At 36.9% G+C, this 23529-nt stretch overlaps 2 protein-coding genes across 2 annotated transcripts in view; one reads left to right on the top strand and one right to left on the bottom strand.

The window, feature by feature from the left end:
• The window catches only part of AFM (afamin), a 57774-nt gene that overhangs the window by 28091 nt on the left and 6154 nt on the right, over nucleotides 1-23529 (top strand). The gene's annotated exons all lie outside the window — the stretch shown is intronic.
• The window catches only part of RASSF6 (Ras association domain family member 6), a 64843-nt gene continuing 61599 nt past the window's right edge, over nucleotides 20286-23529 (bottom strand). Inside the window, exon 11 of the mRNA XM_056803342.1 lies at nucleotides 20286-20349. Coding sequence (XP_056659320.1) covers nucleotides 20301-20349 — 49 coding nt within the window. The 3' untranslated portion in view covers nucleotides 20286-20300. The remainder of the gene's footprint in view (nucleotides 20350-23529) is intronic.

Below are 23529 nucleotides of genomic sequence, written 5' to 3'. Positions count from 1 at the left end.
CACCTGGATGAGGATACAATAAAAGAGGAAGGATGGTTAGATAGGTAAGAGAAAAACTTGCAGAATGTAGAATCTTGAAAACCTGAATAGAAGAAAAAGGGGGGTGATCAACACTGTCAAATGCTATCAAGAGGTCAAGAAAGGTGAGGATTGATAGGATTTGGCAGTTAAGAGATTGTGGTAATTTTGGAGAGAGTTTTGGTTCAATGATAAGACTGGAAAACAGATTACAGAGAGTAAAAAGAGAGTGGAAGTAGAGAAAGTAGAGGCACCTACTGTAGAAGGATCAAGCAAAGGTTTTTTGAGGATTACGGACATATGGGATTGTTTAAAAAGTCAGTAGACAGGGAGAGACTGAAGATAAGTAAGAGAGTGGGTATGATAGTGAGGGCCAACCTGCTGGAGAAGATGGGATGGAATGGGGTCAGTCCCATATGGAAGTAGAGAGATTTTCCTTGACAAGAAGGGCCATTTCCTTGTGAGACAGAGATGAAGGAAGAAATAATGGCAGAAGGTTTATGAGTGATAAGAGATGAAAAGGGGGGGAGAAGAGGGAGCTCTTAGTAAATGACTTTATGGTTTTCACTAAAATATCTGGAAAGATTCTCAGATGAGAGAATAGGAATGGGAGTCATCAGAGATTTGAGGAGGGATGAAAAGTTTTTGAGAAATCAATATGGTGAGTTAATCAGGCATATGTAGAAGGGTTGCCTATCAGCAGTGAAAGACTAGTTAAAGTTATGAGTCATAAATTTGTAGTAGTTGTGTGATCTTCTCTACCTTGAGCAGCCCATGTAGGAATGAAGGCAATGGATGGTATGAATGATCCAAGACTGAGGTTGTCTAAAACACAATTGGTGATATAAAGAGGCAAGAGTCTCATGATGAAAAGGGCATGTGGAGTTGACTGGTTCACCAGAGGGTCAAGATGGAGAAAGGAGGAGAAAGTGCCTAAGTATAGAGTTGATGGCCTGGGAAAGCACTGAGGAGATAAGAATTTAGTGATCATGGGTTAGACAAAAAGCAGAGGGGAGAGGTGGAAAGCCTATAGATTGTGATCAGTTAAGGAATTTCAGAGTTCTTGAAAATGGAAGGGGTGAATGTATGGGTGATGGCAAGGTCATAGATATATATGGCCACCTTTCTGTGTGGCTGAGGTGAAGTCATGGAAAATGATTAGGTGGAGGAACTGGGAGGTTAGGGTTTTGGAGTATCAGTCTATTTGCTTAAGTCCCATAATATAAAGGCAGGGAATTATAAGGAATTAGGGAGAAGAGGAAGTCCTTGAAGTCAGGTACTGAACTCTTTGAGGAAAGAAGGGAAGTTGCAGACCTACTAAGATTTTGATTGGGTGGTAGATATAAATTGTATCTATGGAACTCTATCTACCACAACCTCTCTCTCACTCAACAACTGCTTCAAGAAGGTGCCTCATGAGGAGTATGACCCCAGGAAAGGCAATTACTGGCTTCCTGATCCAAATTGTGAAATGTTTGACAATGGAATTTCTAAGGAGTAAGAAAGGACAGTAGAAGGGGGAGAACCTAGTGTGCAATGGGAGCAAGGAGTATTCCATTTCTCTTTCCTTGACCAGTGAGTTCACCTAGGGAGATGAGTAAAAGTGTAGTCAGTTCTGTCAAGCTCTAGCTTGGTGGTGATATGTCTTGGAATTAGGAAGATCTGAGTTCAAGTCCTACTCAGACAAGAATTAGTTATATTGTGTGACCCACCGCACTAACCTCTATGTGGTTTAGTTTCCTAATCTGTAAAATGGGGATGATAATAATAGCACCTACTTCACAGAATAGTCATGAGAATCAAATGAGTTAACATAAATAAAGTGCTTCACAAACCTCAAAGAGTGACATAAATGCCAGCTATTATTATGAATAATTATTTAAAAAGCACCCTTTGGGTATAGTTCCAAACTGCCCTCCAGAATGGAGGCACCTTCCTGAATTAGTCATTGAGAGAGAGGTGGTGGTAGATGGAATTCTATATCTATGTCATCTAATAAGCAATTCATATCTACCACCTGTTGTAGGTAAAAGTTAAATATGTGTGAGTTTGCAGACTGACAGCAAAAGGGCAGAGTTCTGGAATTCTGAGAGAGCAGCTGCAGAGAGAGAGAGAGGCAATTAAGCCTAGGGTTATGGCTTTTTCCATCTGGGTGGAGCAGAGGAAAATTAGCTTTCCCTGTTCTTCACGTCTTATTAATGTTTCGATTATCTTGTACCTGTTGGCCTTTTGACAGCTACTGAGTTCCTGTATTGTGACAACTAACAGCTGATCATGAGACCATTGTGGGCCCTGTTAGACTTGCACACAGACCTTTTACCTTTAGATTATCCAAAGGGGGCTAGGGGTTAGCATTAGCCTAGTTAAATACAGTAATTTTGGGTTTATATAGTAAGTATAGGGAATAGAGTAGGGAACCACTCAGAAGCAACGTCTGTGGAGAGATTTGTAGATTTGGGGAATTATAGATATTTATAATAGAGTAAGGTATCCCTTCCAACCTATCCTTATTGTATTAAACACCTGCAATTTATAACCTAAGGTTCTGTGTGTGTGTGTGTGTGTGAGATCTCAGGGTCTGGCTCTGCCTGCACTGTGCTTGAATAGCCTTCCCAAACCAGGTTACTGGCCTAAATTACCATCCAAACCCATCCCCTGAAACCCAACAGTTATATCACAGCCAATCAAAATCTTGGTAGATCTACAATTTCCTTTCCTTTCTGAAAGAGTTTGTTAATCAGTACATGATGTTAAGGACTTCATCTTGTCTCTAATTCCTTATATTATAATTTTCACCCATATGTTAAGGAACTTCAACAAACATATTGATACTCAAACACATTAACCTTCTAGTTCCTCCACCTAATCATTTCCCATGACCTCACCTTATCCATACAGAAAGATGGCCATATCTATCTATGATCATGCCATTACCCACTACAAACCCTTTGATTCAGTAATACCACTACTAGTCTGTATCCCAAAAAGATTTAAAAAAAGGTAGAGGCTGAGTCAAGATGGTGGCTTAGGAACAGCAAAAGTCAAAATCTCTCTGACTATATACTTCCATACCAATCTTTAAAAAGCACTTCAAAAAGACAAGAATCCCAACCTAACAACAAGATGGAGTCATGGGGCTCTCCTGATGAACACAACTTGAAAGTTTGGAAGAGTCAATTTGCACAGGATAAGGGGCATAGTGGAAACAAGACTGTGCTGGTCTAACCACACCCCTACCCCACCTTCTGGGATGAGATCTATGACAAGACATAATTTGACTTTGGGATTCTGGGGTGGCGGCTGCAACAATGAAGGAACACTTCAGACCCACCAGTTGAGGTCCTGGGTTCTGACAGAAGCAGGTAGGGAGGAATAGGGGGCTATCTGGCCAGGCACCTTTGGCCTCTGAAGCTGGCTTCAATGAAGACTTAACCACAGGGCAGATTAGCTCAACAAGCATAATTCAGTATACCAGCAGAGAGGCTATCTTACAGTTCACAGGAAAAAAAAGAGAGAGAGAAAATGAATAAACAACAGAAAAACAAAGTAATAATCAAAAGTTTCTTTGGGGATGAACCAAAGAACAGAACCAACAGAGGATGATGGGATCCAAGGAACTTTGAGCAAAACCTAAATAAAAAAAACAACCATGTTCTGGAAGAGCTTAAAAAGGAAGTAAAAAATAAACCAAATAAGACAGGTTGAAGAAAAATGGGAAAAAGAAAACAAGAGCTTAAAAAGAAAAACAAATCAACTGGAAAAAGAGACACATGAATCAGAGGAAGAAAACAGTGTTTTTAAAAGCCAGAATTGACCTATAGAAAAAAGGCAAAAAAGTCAAATGAAGAAAATAATGATTTGAAAAGAATAGACCAAATGGTAAAAGAGGATCAAAAGATGATGGAAGAAATCCAGTCTTTAAAAATTAGAATTTAGCAAATAGAAGCTAATGACATCATGAGACATCAAGAAACAATAAAACAAAATCAAAAGAATGAAAAAATAAAAGAAAATATGAAATATCTCATTAAAAAAACAACTGACCTGGAAAATAGATCTAGGAGAGACAATTTAAGAATTATTGGACTACCCAGAAGTCATGACCAAAAAAAAAAAAATCCTAGACATCATACTACACGAAATTATCTGAGAAAATTGCCCTGATACTCTTGAACAAGAGGATAAAATAGAGATTGAAAGAATTTATGAATCAGCTCCTGCATTAAATTCCCAAATGACAACTCCCAGGAATGTTTTAGCCAAGTTCAAGAGTTCCAAAGCCAAAGAGAAAATACTATAAGAGGTAAGAAAAAAACAATTCAGATATCATGGAGCCCAGTAAGAATTACAAAGGATCTGGCAGCATCCTGTGTGAAGGACTGGAAGGCATAGAACATGATATTCTAGAAGGCAAGGAAAGTGGATTTACAACCAAGAATCACCTATCCAGAAAAATTGACTATATTCCTTCAGGGAAAAGTATGGTCATTTAATAAAATAGAAGATTTCCAAGCATTCCTGAAGAAAAGACCAGACAAAAACAGAAAATTTGAGACCCAAATATAGAATTCAAGAACCATAAAGAGGTAAATAAGAGAGAAAAAATTTAAGGTTTTCAATGAGGTCAAATGACTTATATTCCTATATTAGAAGATATCTATAACTCTTAAAATTATTATCATTTGTCATAATAGTTGGAAGAAGTATACATAGAGGGTATATTTGTAACCTGTTAGGACAATATGTAAAAAAAAGAATAAAAACTAGAGGTGAAAAGAGGATATGACATAAAGAATTGTGGGGCAGGGGAGAAGACTACTACAATGGAAGGAAGAAGATGGTGACAGCTACTCTCATTGTAACTGTCTCAGAAAGGGAAGAATGACCAGACTCATTGGGGTATAGAATTGTATCTTACCCTATAGAGAAGTAGAAAGGGAATAAGAAACAGGGTGGTAGGGAGGGGTGGGTAATGTAAGGGAGAGAAAGGTTTGGGGATGATCAAAAGACCCTATAGTAAGAGGGAAATAAGAAGGGAGATGGTGGGAAGGAGAGTAATACAAGGGAGGGAAAGGAAAGGAGATGGACTGAAAGCAAAACACAGAAGGAAAGGGAAAAAACGAAGGGAGAAAGGTCAGGATTAAAAGAGGAGGTCAAAATTATTGGGAATGCACAGATAGTAATCATATCTATGAATATAAATGTGATGAACTCACATATAAAATGTAAACAGATAACAGAATGGATTAAAAACTAGAATTCCACCACATGTTGTTTATAAGAAACATATTTGAGGCAGGTAAACATACACAGGATAAAGGTAAGAGAATGGAGCAAAATCTACTAGGCCTAATCTGAGACAAAGATAGGAATAGCAATCATGATCTCAGACAAAGCTAAAGTAATACTACATCTGATTAACAGAGATAAGGAAAGTAAAAACATCTTGATAAAAGACATATAGACAATGAAGAAATATGAGTATTCAATATATATGCACCAAATAACAATTATTAGGAGATATTTTGCCCAATTATATGACAGTAAATATGAAAATCTAGGTGAAATGAGCAAATATTTACAAAAATACAAATTGCTCTGATTAAAAAAGGAGGAAATAGAATACTTAAATTATCCCATCGCAGAAAAAGGAATTAAACAAGCCATCAAGGAAATCCACAGGAAAAAATCCCCAGGGTCAGATGGATTCACAAGTGAATTCTAGCAAACATTTAAAGAACAACTAATCCCTATACTATAAAAAAACTACTTGACAAAATAAGCAAAGAAGGAGTCTTACCAAATTCTTTTTATGACACAAATTTGGTATTGACTCTCAAGCCAGGAAGACCAAAAACAGAGAAAGAAAACTATAGGTCAAGCTCTTTAATGAAGATAGATGCAAAAATCTTAAATAAAATACTAGCAAAGAGACTATAGCAAATTATCACAAATATTATTCCATATGAACAGTTGTGATTTATAACTGGAATGCAAGGCTGGTTTAACATTAGGAAAACCATCCTTAAAACTGACCATATCAATAACAAAACCAAAAGAAATCACATGATTATCTCAACTGATGCAGAAAAACCCTTTGACAAAATATAACACCCATTCCTATTAAAAACACCAGAAAGTATAAGAATATAAGAGCCTTTTCTCAAAATAATAAACAGTACTTATTTAAAACCATGAGCAAGTATCATCTGTAATGGAGACAAGTTAGAAGCCTTCCCAATAAGATCAGGAGTGAAGCAAGGATGCCCATTATCACCTCTATTATTTAATATTGTATTAGAAAGCTAATGGTAGCAATTAGAAAAGAAAAAGAAATTGAAGGGATTAAAGTAGGCAATGAAGAAACTAAACTATCACTCTTTGCAGATGATATGATGGTCTACTTAAAGAATCCTAGAAAATCAACTAAAACGTTAGTAGAAATAATTAATCATTTTAGTAAAGTTGCAGGATAAAAAATAAGCTCACATAAATCATCAGCATTTCTCTATATTTCCAACAAAACTCAGCAGCAAGAGTCAGAAAGAGAAACTTCATTTAAAATCACTCTAGATGGGACTTCTGGGTAAACATGGCTGCAATCTAGACGCGAATCGCTTCCTCTCCCCCACACTGAATGAAATACACTACCTCAAAAGAGCATAAAAATCATCTTTGGAAGAATGGAGGGACTCTCCAGTACCCTACAGAAATGAAGGTATGTGGGGTTTGAACATTGCCACACTATAGGAAGGAGGAAACGCTTGCACAAAAATGTGAACTGAGCTGACCCCCCCCCCCAACTCCCCCACAGAACCAGAGTAGGGGATCAGAGTGCTCACCAGGACAGAGAGTGAGTGAGGAATGTCTGTCTGGATGGGGGCACACCAGAGTCCTTGGGATCTAAAGACTGCTAGGGAACAACCTTTTATGGCAGTTTCATGGGAGAACCCTGTGCACTGAAGAGCATGAAGACCAGGGGGCCCTTGCAAACTGCGAACAGTGTGGAATCTCAAGAATCTGTAAAAACTGCCTAAGGCCTAAGTGTTGCTCGTTGCTGTAGTGAGGGGGGTGGGGGGCAAGCCAGACTCCCTGGATACTGACAGGGAATACCAGAGATCCACCCCTCAGAGCAGTTTTACAGGAAGATTGCTGCGCACCAGTGAGAAGAGACCACAGAGCCTGGGGGCGGATGTGCTGAGCACAGGGGTGGGAATGCTAACAAACCATGGAGGCTGGGAAGAACTAGTCTGAGGCAACCTAAATCCACAGAAAACCTGCCCATATCACCCAGATCTTCGACCAAAAAGGAAAGGGGGGAAAAAAAAAACACCGAAGGGATGGCTCACACAGCCCAAAATCAAGCCTCCAAGAAGAAAGGGGAAAAAGTGACTATTGAAAACTTTTATGGTGGGAATAGCCAAGGAAAAGAAGAGAAAGAGGATGAAATTCAAACAAAATCAAAACACGCCCCCCAAAATGGAAATTATCTACAAACTCTGGAAGAACTCAAATTGGAGCTTATCCAAAAGATGGAAACCTTCTGACAAGAAAAATTGGAAAAAACCCAGAAAGAGGTCAGCAGCTTGACAGACAAGACCTCACAATTGACAATTGGAGAAAGAGTTGGAAGCATCTAACAGAAGGGCAGACCAAGCTGAAAAGCAAAACGAGTACCTAAAGACCAGAATTAAGCTACTGGAAGATGGTGATCTTGCAAAACAGCAAGAATTAATAAAGCAAAGCCAAAAAACTAATTAATTAGAAGAAAACATAAAATATCTCACTAACAAGGGAGAGACAACTTGAGAATCATTGGTCTCCCCGAAAAACCAGAGATAAACAAAAACCTCGATGCCATATTACAGGAAATTATAAAAGAGAATTGCCCCAATGTTCTCAAGCAAGGGGGCAAAATAGAAATAGAAAGGGTTCATAGAACACCCTCTATACTAAATCCCCAAAAGACAACCCTCAGGAATGTAATCACCAAATTCAAGAGCTTCCAACCTAAGGAGAAAATCTTACAAGAAGCCAAGAAGAGGAGCTTCAGACATAGAGGGGCCCCCATAAGGATCACACATGACTTAGCAGCAAACACGCTAAGAAACCGCAAAGCATGGAACACAATATTTAGAAAGGCAAGAGAGCTGGGTCTCCAAACAAGAATCAACTACCCATCAAAACTGACTATATACTTCCAGGGGAAAGTATGGGCATTCAACAAAATAGAAGATTTCCAAGTATTTGCTAAGAAAAGACTAGAACTTAGTGGAAAATTTGACATCCAATTGCAGAGAGCAAGTGAAACATGAAAAGGTAAATACGAAAGAAAGGAAAAAGGAGAAAAATCTTATCTTTTTCTTTAAGTCAAACTCTCTTCTATAAGGACTACATTTATATCAAATTATATATGTTAATATGTGGGGAAAATGTAATGTGTAACTCTCAAAAATTGTATGTATCATAAGAGTAGTTAGAAGAATCACGCATAGAGAAAGATTGGGACATCAAGATGATTTGGTGAAAGGGGGGGAAAGAAAGAAAAATGGAGGGGGGAATCATTGAGGATACTAAGATTTACTTCAAGAAATAGGGGGGGGGGAAACTAAATAGAATAATCTTTCCCACACAAAGATACACATGGGAAGGGGAGGGGAAGAATTCTCAAATGAGAAGGAGAGGAAGAGAGTGCGAAGTGGTATTACTTAAACCTTACTCTCAGTGAAATAAACTCTGAAAGGGAAGAACATCTAGATCCATTGGGATCCTGAATTCTATCTTATCCAACAGGGCAAGAGAGAAGGGGAAATTAAGGAGTGGGAGGAGAGAGTATAAAAAGGGAGGGATGGAGAGAGGGGAGGGGAAGGGAACAAAAAAAGGGAGGGGCTAGAAAGGGAAGCATATCAAGGGAGGGGACTACGGGGATTGATCTAAAGTAAATCACTGGTTTAAAAGGTTATAGCTAAAGAAGAAAGGTCAGAATTAGGGGAGGATATCAAAATGCCAGGGAATCCACAAGTGACAATCATAACTTTGAACGTGAATGGGATGAACTCACCCATAAAATGTAGACAAATAGCAGATTGAATTAGAACCCAAAACCCTACCATATGTTGTCTTCAAGAAACACATATGAGGCGGATTGATACTCACAAGGTTAGAATTAAAAGATGGAGTAAGACCTTCTGGGCCTCAACTGCTAGAAAGAAGGCAAGGGTTGCAATCATGATATTTGACAAAGCCAAAGCAAAAATAGACCAGATCAAAAGGGATAGGGAAGGTAAATATATTCTGTTAAAAGGGAGTCTAGACAATGAGGATTATCACTAACCAACATGTATGCACCAAGTGGTATAGCATCCAAATTTCTAATGGAGAAACTAGGAGAATTGAAGGAGGAAATAGACAGTAAAACCATATTAGTGGGAGACGTGAACTAACCGCTATCAAATTTAGATAAATCAAATCAAAAAATAAATAAGAAAGAGGTAAAAGAAGTGAATGAAATCTTAGAAAAATTAGAGTTAATAGACATGGAGAAAAATAAATAGAGTCAAAAAGGAATACACCTTCTTCTCAGCACCACATGGCACATTCACAAAAATAGATCATACACTAGGTCACAGAAACATGGCATATAAGTGCAGAAAAGCAGAAATTATAAATGTAACCTTTTCAGATCATAAGGCAATAAAAATAACGATCAGTAAGGGTATATGGAGAAACAAATCAAAAATTAATTGGAGATTAAATAATATGATACTCCAAAATCAGTTAAAGAAGAAATCATAGAAACAATTAATAATTTCATTGAGGAAAATGACAATGGTGAGACATCCTTTCAAACCTTATGGGATGCAGCCAAAGCAGTTTTCAGAGGAAAATTCATATCTATGAGTGCATATATTAACAAATTAGGGAGGGCAGAGATCAATGAATTGGAAATGCAAATCAAAAAACTTGAAAGCAAACAAATTAAAAACTCCCAGAAGAAAACCAAACTAGAGATCCTAAAAATTAAGGGAGAAATTAATAAAATTGAAAGTGATAGAACTATTAAACTATTAAACAAGAATATTAAACAAGAAGCTGGTACTTTGAAAAAACAGACAAAATAGACAAAGTACTGGTCAATCTAATTAAAAAAGGAAAGAAGGAAGGCAAATTAACAGCATCAAAGATGAAAAAGGGGACCTCACCTCTGATGAAGAGGAAATTAAGTCAATCATTAAAAACTACTTTGCCCAACTATATGGCAATACATATACCAACCTAGGTGATATGGATGAATATTTACAAAAATATAAATTGCCTAGACTAACAGAAGAAGAAATAGAATTCTTAAATAATCCCATATCAGAAAAAGGAATCCAACAGGCCATCAAAGAACTGCCTAAGAAAAAATCCCCAGGGCCTGATGGATTCACAAGTGAATTCTATCAAACATTCAAAGAAGAACTAATCCCAATACTATACAAACTATTTGACATAATAAGCAAAGAGGGAGTTCTACCAAATTCCTTTTATGACACAAACATGGTACTGATTCCAAAGCCAGGCAGGCCAAAAACAGAGAAAGAAAATCTCCAATCTCCTTAATGAATATAGATGCAAAAATCTTAAATAGGATACTAGCAAAAAGACTCCAGCAAGTGATCAGAAGAGTCATCCATCATGATCAAGTAGGATTTATACTAGGGATGCAGGGCTGGTTCAATATTAGGAAAACCATCCACATAATTGATCATATATCAACAAGTAAACCAACAAGAACCACATGATTATTTCAATAGATGCAGAAAAAGCCTTTAATAAAACACAACACCCATTCCTATTAAAAACATGAGAAAGCATAGGAATGGAAGGGTCTTTCCTAAAAATAATAAAGAGTATATATCTAAAACCATCAGCTAATATCATCTGCAATGGGGATAAATTAGATGCATTCCCAATAAGATCAGGAGTGAAACAAGGATGCCCATTATCACCTCTACTATTTGACATTGTACTAGAAACACTAGCAGTAGCAATTAGAGAAGAAAAAGAAATTGAAGGCATTAAAACAGGCAAGGAGGAGACCAAGTTATCACTTTTTGTGGATGACATGATGGTCTACTTAAAGAATCCTAGAGATTCAACCAAAAAGCTAATAGAAATAATCAACAACTTTAGGAAAGTTGCAGGATACATAATAAACTCGCATAAGTCATCAACATTTCTATATATTTCCAACACAGCTCAGCAGCAAGAACTAGAAAGAGAAATCCAATTCAAAATCACCTTAGACAAAAGATACTTAGGAATCTATCACCAGAGACAAACACAGGAACTATATGAACACAACTACAAAACACTCTCCACACAACTAAAATTAGACTCGAGCAATTGGAAAAACATTAACTGCTCATGGGTAGGACGAGCCAATATAGTAAAAATGACCATCCTACCCAAACTTATTTATCTATTTAGTGCTATACCCATTGAACTTCCAAAAAATTTTTTTTACCGATTTAGAAAAAACCATAACAAAGTTCATTTGGAAGAACAAAAGATCAAGGATATCCAGGGAAATAATGAAAAAAAAAATACAAAGGAAGGGGGCCTTGCAGTCCCAGATCTCAAACTATATTATAAAGCAGCGGTCATCAAAACAATTTGGTACTGGCTAAGAGACAGAAAGGAAGATCAGTGGAATAGACTGGGGGAAAGCGACCTCAGCAAGACAGTATATAATAAACCCAAAGATCCCAGCTTATGGGACCAAAATCCACTATTTGATAAAAACTGCTGGGAAAATTGGAAGACAGTGTGGGAGAGATTAGGTTTAGATCAATATCTCACACTCTACACCAAGATAAATTCAAAATGGGTGAATGACTTGAACATAAAGAAGGAAACTATAAGTAAACCAGGCAAACACAGAATATTATACATGTCAGACCTTTGGGAAGGGAAAGATTTTAAAACCAAGCAAGACTTAGAAAGAGTCACAAAATGTAAAATAAATAATTTTGATTACATCAAATTAAAAAGATTTGTACAAACAAAACCAATGTAACCAAAATCAGAAGGGAAGCAACAAATTGGGAAACAATCTTCATTACAAAAACCTCTGACAAAGGTTTAATTACTCAAATTTACAAAGAGCTAAATCAATTGTACAAAAAATCAAGCCATTCTCCAATTGATAAATGGGCAAGGGACATGAACAGGCAGTTCTCAGCCAAAGAAATCAAAACTATTATTAATAAGCACATGAAGAAGTGTTCTAAACCTCTTATAATCAGAGAGATGCAAATCAAAACAACTCTGAGGTATCACCTCATACCTAGCAGATTGGCTAACATAACAGCTATGTAGTGAATGCTGGAGGGGATGTGGCAAAGTAGGGACACTAATTCATTGCTGGTGGAGTTGTGAATTAATCCAACCATTCTGGAGGGCAATTTGGAACTATGCCCAAAGGGCGATAAAAGAATGTCTGCCCTTTGATCCAGCCATAGCACTGCTGGGCTTGTACCCCAAAGAGATAATAAGGAAAAAGACTTGTACAAGAATATTCATAGCTGCACTCTTTGTGGTGGCCAAAAATTGGAAAACGAGGGGATGCCCATCAATTGGGGAATGGTTGAACAAATTGTGGTATATGTTGGTGATGGAATACTATTGTGCTAAAAGGAATAATAAAGTGGAGGAATTCCATGGAGACTGGAACAACCTCCAGGAAGTGATGCAGAGCGAAAGGAGCAGAACCAGGAAAACATTGTACACAGTGACTGATACATTGTGGTACAATCGAAGGTAATGGACTTCTCCATTAGGGTCAATGCAATGTCCCTGAACAATCTGCAGGGATCTAAAAAACACTATCTACAAGCAGAGGATAAACTGTGGAAGTAAAAACACCAATGAAAAGCAACTGTTTGAGTACAGGGTGGGGGGAGATAAGACTGAGGAGAGACTCTAAATGAATACTCTAATGCAAATACCAACAACATGGAAATGGGTTTGAATCAAGAACACATGTGATACCCAGTGGAATTGTGTGTCGGCTGTGGGAGAGGTGGAGGGAGGGGGGAGGGAAGAAATGAAAATGATCTTTGTTTCCAATGAATAATGTTTGGAAATGACCAACTAAAAATTAAAAATTAAAAAAAAAACTACTCTGAAGATAATAGCAGTAAACTTTTGGGGACTGAATTTGTAATGTCCATATTCATCATTTGGGTTGGTCTTGGGTTTTCCAGCCTGATGATTTGTACCCCCTCCAAATTTTGCTAAGGAATTTCCTCAGTTTACCTTTGAATAAGCAAGGAGAGATTAAATTTATGAGAATGTTTTCTCTTTTCCCTAGTATAAGGCAGAAGTTGAAGAATGAGACTTTGTCCTGAGAAGTCAACAGATAAAATGTAATAATATTTAAGGGTGCTATCAGAAATGTAAATATGACATTGTTGTTATTTTGGTTGTTTAAAGGAACACTTTGGAGTTTTTTATTTTTGTTTTTGTTTTTAGAAACCTTAAAACATCTTATGTGCTACTTTGAAGGGGTTTCATTCTCTTTTCTACCAGTTAAATATGATTAGACCTAGATGTTCTATAGTTTTTAGAGAAGTAGTAGCTGGGGTCACACAGCCAGTGTGTGTCAAAGGCAGGATTCAAACTCAGGTTTTCCTTGCTCCAAATCTGGGTGCTGCTTGAGCATAAAAAAGTAATTTTGGTGTAATACAAATAGCTACAATACTTATAGTAATAAATCAGGAACATCCTATTTTTAAAAAAATTCAGGAGAAAAAATAAAACTGTTCAAAATTCCAAAGCAGAGGAAAAATAAAAACTTTTTGAAAAAAATTGAGAAAAGAAAGAATTACTAGAAAACCTCCACATCTAGCCGTTATTTGAGTTAGACAGTAGAAAGTTTGATGAGCAAAACTGGATACTCCTTTTTCATTGGTCTCCATCCTCATGTGATTATGTCCTTTATACCCAACTCATTCCACTAATGTCCACTTGGGATAGGGTCTCTCACAAACCTTCCCTGAGAAGGTCAAAAGGAAGACAAGCACCTTCCAGCCAAACTCTTTTTTCCCTCCTCCCCAAATGATGGCAATGTTACTTTTGGTATAGATCTCATCAACCTTCTTCTGTGCCTTGGAGAAGTATAAAATATGGATCAACAATATCTTTTTTAGTCTAGTTATGATACTCCATATTTTTCCAGGATACATTTATGGGTTTTAATCATATTTATCAATCTGGTAAGATCAATGCCTTTCCCTTTTAGTTATGTTTAACTTCAAAGGACAAACAGATAAGCCAGCAAGACAATAAACAAACCACATTAGTTTTGGAAATCCAGTTTCTTTTAAAAATCAATGGCAAAAAAGGTCAGAAAATGCTAGACTCTTCAGGAATGAAGACTAAGGACATTACTCAGCATCACTTGCTTGGGATAGGAAAAGCTTGAATTTCACCAGCTTTGTACTTGGTACTAGATGTCTCTTAGCATCTTCCTACCATTTTAATTTCTGTCATGAGTGGTGGCAGCAGGGGTGATTGCATATGGGGCAGCCTCTCTTATTCACTCCTCTCACACTTTCTGATGTCATTGCTTCTCTCTTTTTCATTTCCTAATTGCAGCCCTCCTCTGAACTTCATGGTCCCCAGGATTCCTTTTGTCATCACATCAGCCTTAAAACTAGCTCATACTTTATCAGTCCCTATGACTGGAGAGCATTACTAGGACCTCCATTTAAGGAAGGAACTCAGAATCTTTCAGCTTCCTTTTTATGTATTTATTATTCTCCTCCATCAGACTGTAAGTTCCTTGAAGGCAGAAAATATCTTCTTTTAGATTATATTTGTAACACCAAGTACAGTGCCTGGCACATTTCATTCTTTTAGTGCTCTCCAACTTTTAAAATCTCATTTGGGGATTTCTTGTCAAAAATACTGGAGTGGCTTGCCATTTCCTTCTCCAGATCATTTTATAGATGAGGAACTTAGACAAATGGGGTTAAGTAACTTGGTCAGGGTCACAGAACTAGTAAGTGCTAGATTTGAACTCAGAAAGATAAGTCTTCCTGACTTTAGGCCCACTCTATTCACTGCACCAACTTGCTGCCCAAAGGCCAGGTACATCATTCAACTGAAATTGCTCTCTCCAAAGATATCAATGTGATATCTTTGAATTGCCAAATCTAATGAACTTTTCTCAGTATTCATCTCTCTTGGCCTTTCTGCAGTCTTTGGTATTGCTGATCATCCTTTCTCTTGGATCATCTATTCTCCTTGGGTTTTTAATTGACATTTTTTTCTAGGAATGATAATTTGATTTGATTATTATTCTCCAAGCAAGAGGTAGAAAGGGGGTAGGAGGTAAGCGCATGTTTTTTCCATTATTAGACTCTAAAATCTTTGAGAACAGAAGCTGTCTTTTACCTTTCTTTGCAAGCACAGTATCTTGTAGGTCCTTAATAAATTCCCAGTGCTTATTGATTAACTGGCATTTAGTGCCTTTTCTTCTAAAAACTGCTTGAGTTTGTTGCCATCATGGTCCCTGCCTCTCTTGTACCAGCTTGGATTTGCTTCTGGTTGCCCTTCTTGATCTGGAGTCAACTCCATGCCAGCACCCTCCCCATCCCCTAACATTGTCATGAACTTTTGAACAGGCTTTAAAAGAAATATTAGGAGCCAACATTTACCAGAAGTTCTTGTTGATCAGGAGCTGGGATTATCTACCAAGGTCTGTGTTGTGAAATGCTGAAAGGGCAATTTGTCTGGCAGGGTTGTTTGAAAACATCCTGTTCATTAAAGGACAGAACATGACAGCATCATTTCTTTAGTTAGGGTTTACTGAGTTTCCCTCAAATTTTTAGGGTCAAGAGGACATGGAAAACATTAAATATACAGCAGAAAATTTAATTGTTCAGTGCAGTTACTTGGAAAGGAATGAAGTGACTTAGATCAAGTTGTTTTCCTAGTTTTTTAAGCTTCACTAAATTCTCAACTCTTCACAGAAGTTCACAAGATTCAGGCAATCTTTCCTTTTTCCAATCCAATAACCAGATCTGCCATGGAACAGGAAATATTCATTACTCAATGATGTAGAAAATTATTGTCTTCCTATAGTGCTATCACTATCAAAATTGTAATATCGATGGCTTTCGATTACACATAGGACTCCTTGGTAAATAAATTTGTGTATTCATTTAAGTTTTATTGATGACTTTTATTATTTATTCCTTAATTATTTCCTGATATAAGTTTACTGCCTACCTCACGCCAGCATGGAACTCTCCCTCACAATAAAGACAACTAAGCAAAAACCTCTGGTAAAACTATCATATATGTTCATATCTTTCATTCCATACCTGTGATCCCCTGGAGCTCTTGACAAAAAATAACATATACTATGGCCTTTATGATTAATCTGAGTTCAAGTGCCTTTTATTGTCAAAATTAAGTACCTACTATGTGCCTGGCACTATGGTAGGTGCCGGGAATGCAAGCAACAAGAAAGAAATAATTTCTTATGGACACTGAGCTGCTGTTCCTTTGATTCTGGAGAGAGAGCACACTGGCCATCTTTCAATCATGCTTCTTTCTTTATTCTCTGCCTCCAAATCAGGTCTTGTGCTTACTAATATGAGGATATATATACACTTCTGATTGGTGAGAGTTTGGACCCAGACTCACCTTGCTGCCTTCCAACCATCTTTTTGCCTTGTCACTCCCTTAATCTCTCACATTCTTTCCACCTCTTACCCTGAGAAGAGTAATCAAATCAACATTTCTGTTCTTAGGAAGGCTTGTAAATCAACTGACCTATGGCTCCCCTCATAGTCCTCGTGACATTGTATATCAATACATCCCATCTGTGGTTACCACTCCCTTAACTGCATTGTCCTCTGCTAAAATTGAAGCTTGTTCAGGGAAGGGGCCATATTACTTTTGTGTTCCTATTCCCAATACTTAGCCCATTGGCATATAGTAAGCACTTAAATACTTTTTCAGTCATTTATTCATTTTGCTTACTTTGCTCTGTATCAATTCATACAAATCTTTCATGTTTCTCTGGATTTTAGAATGTGAATTGAACAAATGAGATATCTCCTATATCTCAAAATTCTTCCAAAATCTCTGATCCCAGAGCCTTTCTAAGTCTTGACAGCCTACATACTATTACAAAGGTAGTAGTAGCCCCCTGGGAATTTATCTATTTTCCTCTTTTGGCATGCAATGTGGCAATTCAAACTTAAGTGAGAAATTTTATTCAGTTCATATTTTAAAAATCACGTTTAAAATTGTGGAAATCACAGATTAGATATTTATTGTTGTACTGAGTTAATTTTTTTTACTTACAACAATGAACATCAGAATTTGGGCTTCATTACCATGTTTCCCCTACATTAATTGGGTAGTATCTGTCAACAAATAAGCTTATGTCAACATGTTTGCAAATTGAACTAGTGAAGACAGTTCTTTTAATTCAATAAGAAGTGATTGAGGCAGAGTCAAGCTGAATGAGAAGCATTTTGCCTTAACTCCCTAACATCCCTTTTCCATAACAACAGAGAAGATGCACTAGATCAAATTTTGAATGAGAAAGCCAAGAAAAAAATCTCACATAAATGTAGTTTACACAATGGTGGGGGCAGAGGTGTAGTGGAAGAATAGGCAATACAAATATCATTCATATGAATTGGTTCCAGAAGAAAGAATAAACACACACACACACACACACACACACACACACACACACACAATTGGGTACAGAAATTCATTTTACCCGAGGTAAAAGTGAAAATGGTCTTAACCAAAAAAAAAGAAGAAGAAAAGAAAAAGAGGGAAAGGGAATAAGACAAAGGATAGAATAAAGAAGGCAGTGGTCAAGAGCAAAAGAGACTTTTAGAAATGGGTCGGGGTAAAAAATTTGAAGGATATGTATAAGGGAATTGGATGGAGGGATATAGTTAATAATCAAAACTTTATGTGAAAAGGAATGACTCACCCACAAAATGGTAGAGGATAGTTAGTATGGATTAGAAACAGAATCCAATAATGTTATTTAAAATAAACACACTTGAATCAGAAAGATACACATAGAGTTAAAATAAGGAGATAGAATAGAACCTTTTTTTGATTCAGCTGAAGTAAGAAGTGATTGAGTTACTCCCTGTGTTCTTAGCACTCCACCAGGTAACATGGGAAAGAAATATAAGATACCATGCCTACCATGTTTTTTTTGTTTGTTTGTTTGTTTTTGTTTTTTGCTGAAGTATAAAACAGTGTGCCTACTTACTACTTTTTTCCAACTATTTAATTTTTTTCTTAACCCTTATTTGACAATGGGTACTAACAAGAACAGCTAAATTAACAAATGATTATGTCAAATATAAAAACTGTGACACAAACCTACTCCTTTTATTTTTCTATGGACATTAGCTAAAATGAAGACACAGGAAATAATCATTTGAATAATGCTGAATGTATACTTTCAGGGTCCACTTAATTCTATGCTTATTATTTAAAAAAATAATTCTAGGGGATTAGATGAAGTTAAATGCAGGGGAAAAAAGATCCTAAAGTTTCACCCCATCTCTTCCAACAAAGTGGCAAAGCTGACAATGGATGGAAAATCAACTTTTGAGGTGTTGTTGGTGGGTTGTTTTAAAAGAAAAATAAAAAAAGAAAGAAGGAAGGGATGTACCCCTAAAGGGAGGATTGGACTTTTGGTATGAGAGAGGGAAAAAGAGGAGAACTCCCTACTCCACAAAGCAGGGTTCAGGGGAGACAGCAGATGTAAGGGGTTGGATATTCACTCCTGGGGCCCCTCCCCCATCGAGGTGATCAATTTCACATACTCTGCAGTCTGGCACTTTTTCTTTAGTGCCAGCCTCTATCACAGGATCTAGGAATTGATCCAATCATCCTGGGAAGCAATTTGGAATTATGCTAATAACACCAGGTGGCTGGGTGGAGCACAGGGAATCATACTCTCTCTTTTTTCCCTTTTCTGATCAAAGAGAGATCAAAATCCTCAGAGAGAACAACTCCCCAATCCAGCTCAGAGATCAGGCATTCTCTTTTAGTTAATCTCCCTATTCTTCTCTTTAGGTAAAATGGGTGGAATTTAGCTACAGGGACCAGATCTCATCCCTTAGTGACATTCTGGCTCCAAATGACCCATTCTTTGAGGAGAAATCTAAGCAAATCTATAATTCAAGTTTGAGAATTCTGCTTTAGAGAGTTATAAACTTACCTTACATTACATTACATTAAAAATTTACCTGAGATTTCTTTTACAATTATTAGTATCATTTTTCTAATCTTATTGCAGCCTCTTGTTGTCAGGACTTAGGTCCAAGAAGATCTCCCTGGTCTAAGAGACTTTGGAAGAACTTATATATGTATATTCCTGAATTGGAAGAGTATTCTTAGACCAGACTATTCACTATCTCTCTCCTTTCTCTGTCTGTCTCTGCCTCTCTTCTCCCCGCCCCCCCCATCTGTCTTTGTCTTTGTATGTCTGTCTGTTCTTGTGTTTTTTCTTATGTTTCCAGTGATCTTAAGGAAAATACTTTTGCCTCAGTTTAAGAGCAACAGATAGGGGAAACAGAGGGGCAAAAAGCAAATGTGAGTAAATTAGTGTGAAGACCACAGAATGAGAGACCATAGAACAAGAAAAGGAATAGACTGGAATTAAGACCAGACAGATTTTGTTAATTAAAAGTTCAGCTATCACATCCTTCATTTCCCCATTTTCTCAAAGCACAACCATTTGAAAAATTCTATCTAGTATTTAAATTTTTACGCTCTTCTTTAGAAATACTCCCTGGCTCAGACAACCTGAGAAGAAGGTACAGGAAGAGTTGGTTAAGTGTGTCTCTGTGCCTCACTGACCCACAATTTTAATTCTTTGGAGGTTCTCCATTTTTTTTTCCTGAGTTCAAAATAAATTTATTTTGCATATTGGCCATCACAAATAGAGGTTTTCACAAAGAACAGAAATCTCTTTTCACAGTGTCTGAACATCTTGTCTTAGCAACAAAAAGCAAACTAGCTTACTGCTGTGTAAGAGGACTTTGAAAGTTCTGTTTGTCTAGAGTGATAGGATCTCAGGGCTGGGTAGGGACCTTAAGTGGTCTTCTAGTCCAGCCCTCTGCCTCCAGGCAAACAAGACAAGTACAAGTACAAGACAAGGAGGTAAAGTCATTTAACTTTCCTGGGTCTCAATTTCCTCATCTATAAAATAAAAAGGTTGAAGTCAAGAGAAGTTACCTTTCAAGTCTATTAAATTCTGGAGTCATGACCGATCTGGAGTATCTGTGCAAGAGATATAAAGTGTTATTAGTAGAACAATTCAATAGGCTGTCCATCCGACTGTCCACTTAACATCAGTTTAGACAATGGGCATTCTTGAATCCTATCTCAGAGTTAGACTCTCTATTCAGATCTCTCTGATTTCAAAGCCAGCTCTTATCCACTATGCCAACCTGCCTTTCATACTTGTTTCTTTTAAAATTTTGACAACACAAACATTCTTATATGCCAAGAAAAGCAAGAAAAATGTGTTTGAGATGTGAGCTCCTGTTATGTACAGTTTAGTTTTTATTATAAATATACACACATACTTATCTGTATATACATGTGTGCATAATTTAACAAGGTAAGGAAAGTTTCCTTCCATCTATTAAACACCTATTATGAGCCAGGCACTATGCTAAGTGCTTTACAAATTCTGTTTCAATCCACAGAAAAACCCTGGAAGGTATTCCCATTTTATAGTTGAGGAAACTGAGGTAGTCAGTAGACTACCCAGAGTCGCACAGTTAATAGGTAACTGAAGCCAAATTTGAACTTATCCACTATGCCAGTGAGCTACTTCTAAAGTTTCAGTTGTGTCTAAATGTGTCTTCATCCCATTTGGGGTTTTCTTAGCAAAGGTACTGGAGTGGTTTTCCATTTCCTTCTTCAGCTCATTGTATAGATGAGGAAATTGAGTCAAAGAGGGTTAAGTGATTTGCTGAGGATCACACAGCTAGTAAGTGTCTAAGGTCAGAGTTGAACTCATAGATGATTTTTCCTGACTCCAGCCTCAGCACTCAGTCCACTGCACCACCAAGTTCTTTTTGTATCCTCTTATGAACTTTCTGTCTGTTGAATTGAATTGCATAAAGGGAGGGTCATTCTTCTACCCCTTGAAAGGATGCTTGAATTAATGCCACTATCCCCTAGGGTCATGGTAGAACACCAAGCTGGCCAATCCCATTTCATTTGATGGGGAATGTTATCTAGGAAATCCATTTAGGTCAGTGCAATAAAGCAGCTTTTAGGTACAAAATGGGTGAAGCCAAGAACTTGATCCTCAAATTCTTATGCTTCTTTTCACTGTCAGTAACATTATCTCCTTCAATTATCCACTGAAACAATCAGAAGAGTGGAATTGACCATGATTTAATTTGTACACCAATTAAAATAAGTTCATATCAGAATTCAGATCAATTCAGTTGAAATCAATTAGATTATATAGTTAATTGTTAATTCAATGCAAAGTTTTCTAGGATCCTTATCTTCTGTCTGAGTATAATGTGATTGTGTATGACATGTTTACAACGAAATGGTACAGGAGATAGATTGCTAGGATTTCTTTATTCAAATCTAGCCTCAGTTGCTTACTATCAGTGTGACCTTTGGCATGTCATTTAAGCTCCATTTGCCTCAGTTTCCTCAATTGTAAAATGAGGTGAAGAGCAAATGGAATGGGATTTATAAAGGCACTATATAAATGCTAGCTATTATTAATATTTTAATATGAGTTCAAAATATTTTTAAGGGTATCACTTTTTTTTCTAGAGAAATTTTCTAGTCAAATAACTAAGACATTCCCAATGGTCAGGTTTTTTTTTTTTAAACGTAGGCAGGAACCTCAATCATGTTTACCTGCATAAATCCTCTTGACCTTATTTCTCCATTTTCACTCATGGCTAAACATGGATTGATTTAGATTTAGATTGATTCAGAAGGATGGAATCTCAGATTTTGGATTTCATATACTCCAAGATTATTAGAGAGCTGCAAAGAACCATCAATATCATTTAATTTACTTTACAGAAGAGAAAAAGGTACTCAGAGAGGTGAAAAGATTTGCCTGAGATTAGTGACACAGTTGGACCAGAATCCAAGTCTCCATATAGTTTCTCATGTGCCATTCAACCTATAGAGATGAAATTATAGATATTTGTGATCAGCAAGTGTTACTGTGGAGAGCAAAGCTGGCTAGCTGACAGTTGGTTTCTCATTCTCCTTCCTTCCTTGGAAAGGTGCATGACTCCCCACCCACAGGGGCTGGCTCAGTCAGGCATTTCCCTTTAGGTATCAGCCTCTATTCCTCTCCTCCCTTTGTTTCTGTCAAAAGACTACAGGGAGGTCTCTTATAGGGAGAATTTATAAAATTGTTCCAATTTTATATAATTCAATAATTCAAATTATTCATATACAGAAAGGAAACAAAAACATGTTAGTGTTGCCTCAGGAAACCCTAACCTCTAATCCTTAATGGAAGGCCTCCTTGTAAAGTTAAATAAACAGTGTTTTCTTATTTCCTTCTTCTCTGACTTCAACTAAAGACACATACAAGACAATTGAGAATAAGCTCAGATCCTAGTCCTGATTCTACTTCTGGCTCTGCCTTTTGACCTCTAGGAATGTGATCATGGGCATACCATTCAACTTTACTACATATTTTTCTGTTTTTATTTATTTTTTAACAATGGGGACAATGATACCCCCCCCCCCCCACCTCACTGAATTGTTATCAGGGTTAAAAATAATATAGGTAAAATAAACTATTAACTTCTGTTCTAAATTAATGTTGGTTGGCATTTACTTCTGTTGGAAAAATACTGGTTTACCAGTTCATTTGACATATCATATAAGTCATATCTTTATGAATATTCAACTTTTGCTGCTACTAAGCTGCCATCTTGGCTCTGCTTCCCATTTTGTGAATATTCAAGAAAATATCCTAGACATCTGAAGAGTGGATAATGTGTATCAAAAACTATTGGAAAAGAGATTTGGAACTGCAATGCCACAATCATGGGTTAGTTACCACCTATATTTCCTTAAATCAGCAATAGATGATGGCAAACTATTTGCCATCAATTTTCTAGTATTTACATAAAAATTCTAACATTGTTAGCATATAAATGCTTGGCATTTGTGAGATGACCAAGGGCATTTCCACATTGATGTCTGGCAAAATGTGAATGAACTAGACTTTTGTGTGTGACAGTTCTCAAAGGATTAGTGAAAAATGGAAGCCATTTTGGCTTACCCACAATTAAGAGATATACTATGGATTCCACTTAAACAAAAATCTTGTGCTTATTTCTCATGATTTTTAGTTGAAATCATAATGGCTTCATTGTGGGTAGTTAGAAGAACCAGCTTTAAGTACCAGTTTTACAATGTGGACAAATAATTTCATTTTTCTAAATCCAT

This window comes from Monodelphis domestica, chromosome 6 (genome assembly GCF_027887165.1).
Source record: "Monodelphis domestica isolate mMonDom1 chromosome 6, mMonDom1.pri, whole genome shotgun sequence".
Taxonomy (NCBI): Eukaryota; Metazoa; Chordata; class Mammalia; order Didelphimorphia; family Didelphidae; genus Monodelphis; species Monodelphis domestica.
This window is presented reverse-complemented; position numbering and strand designations above follow the sequence as displayed.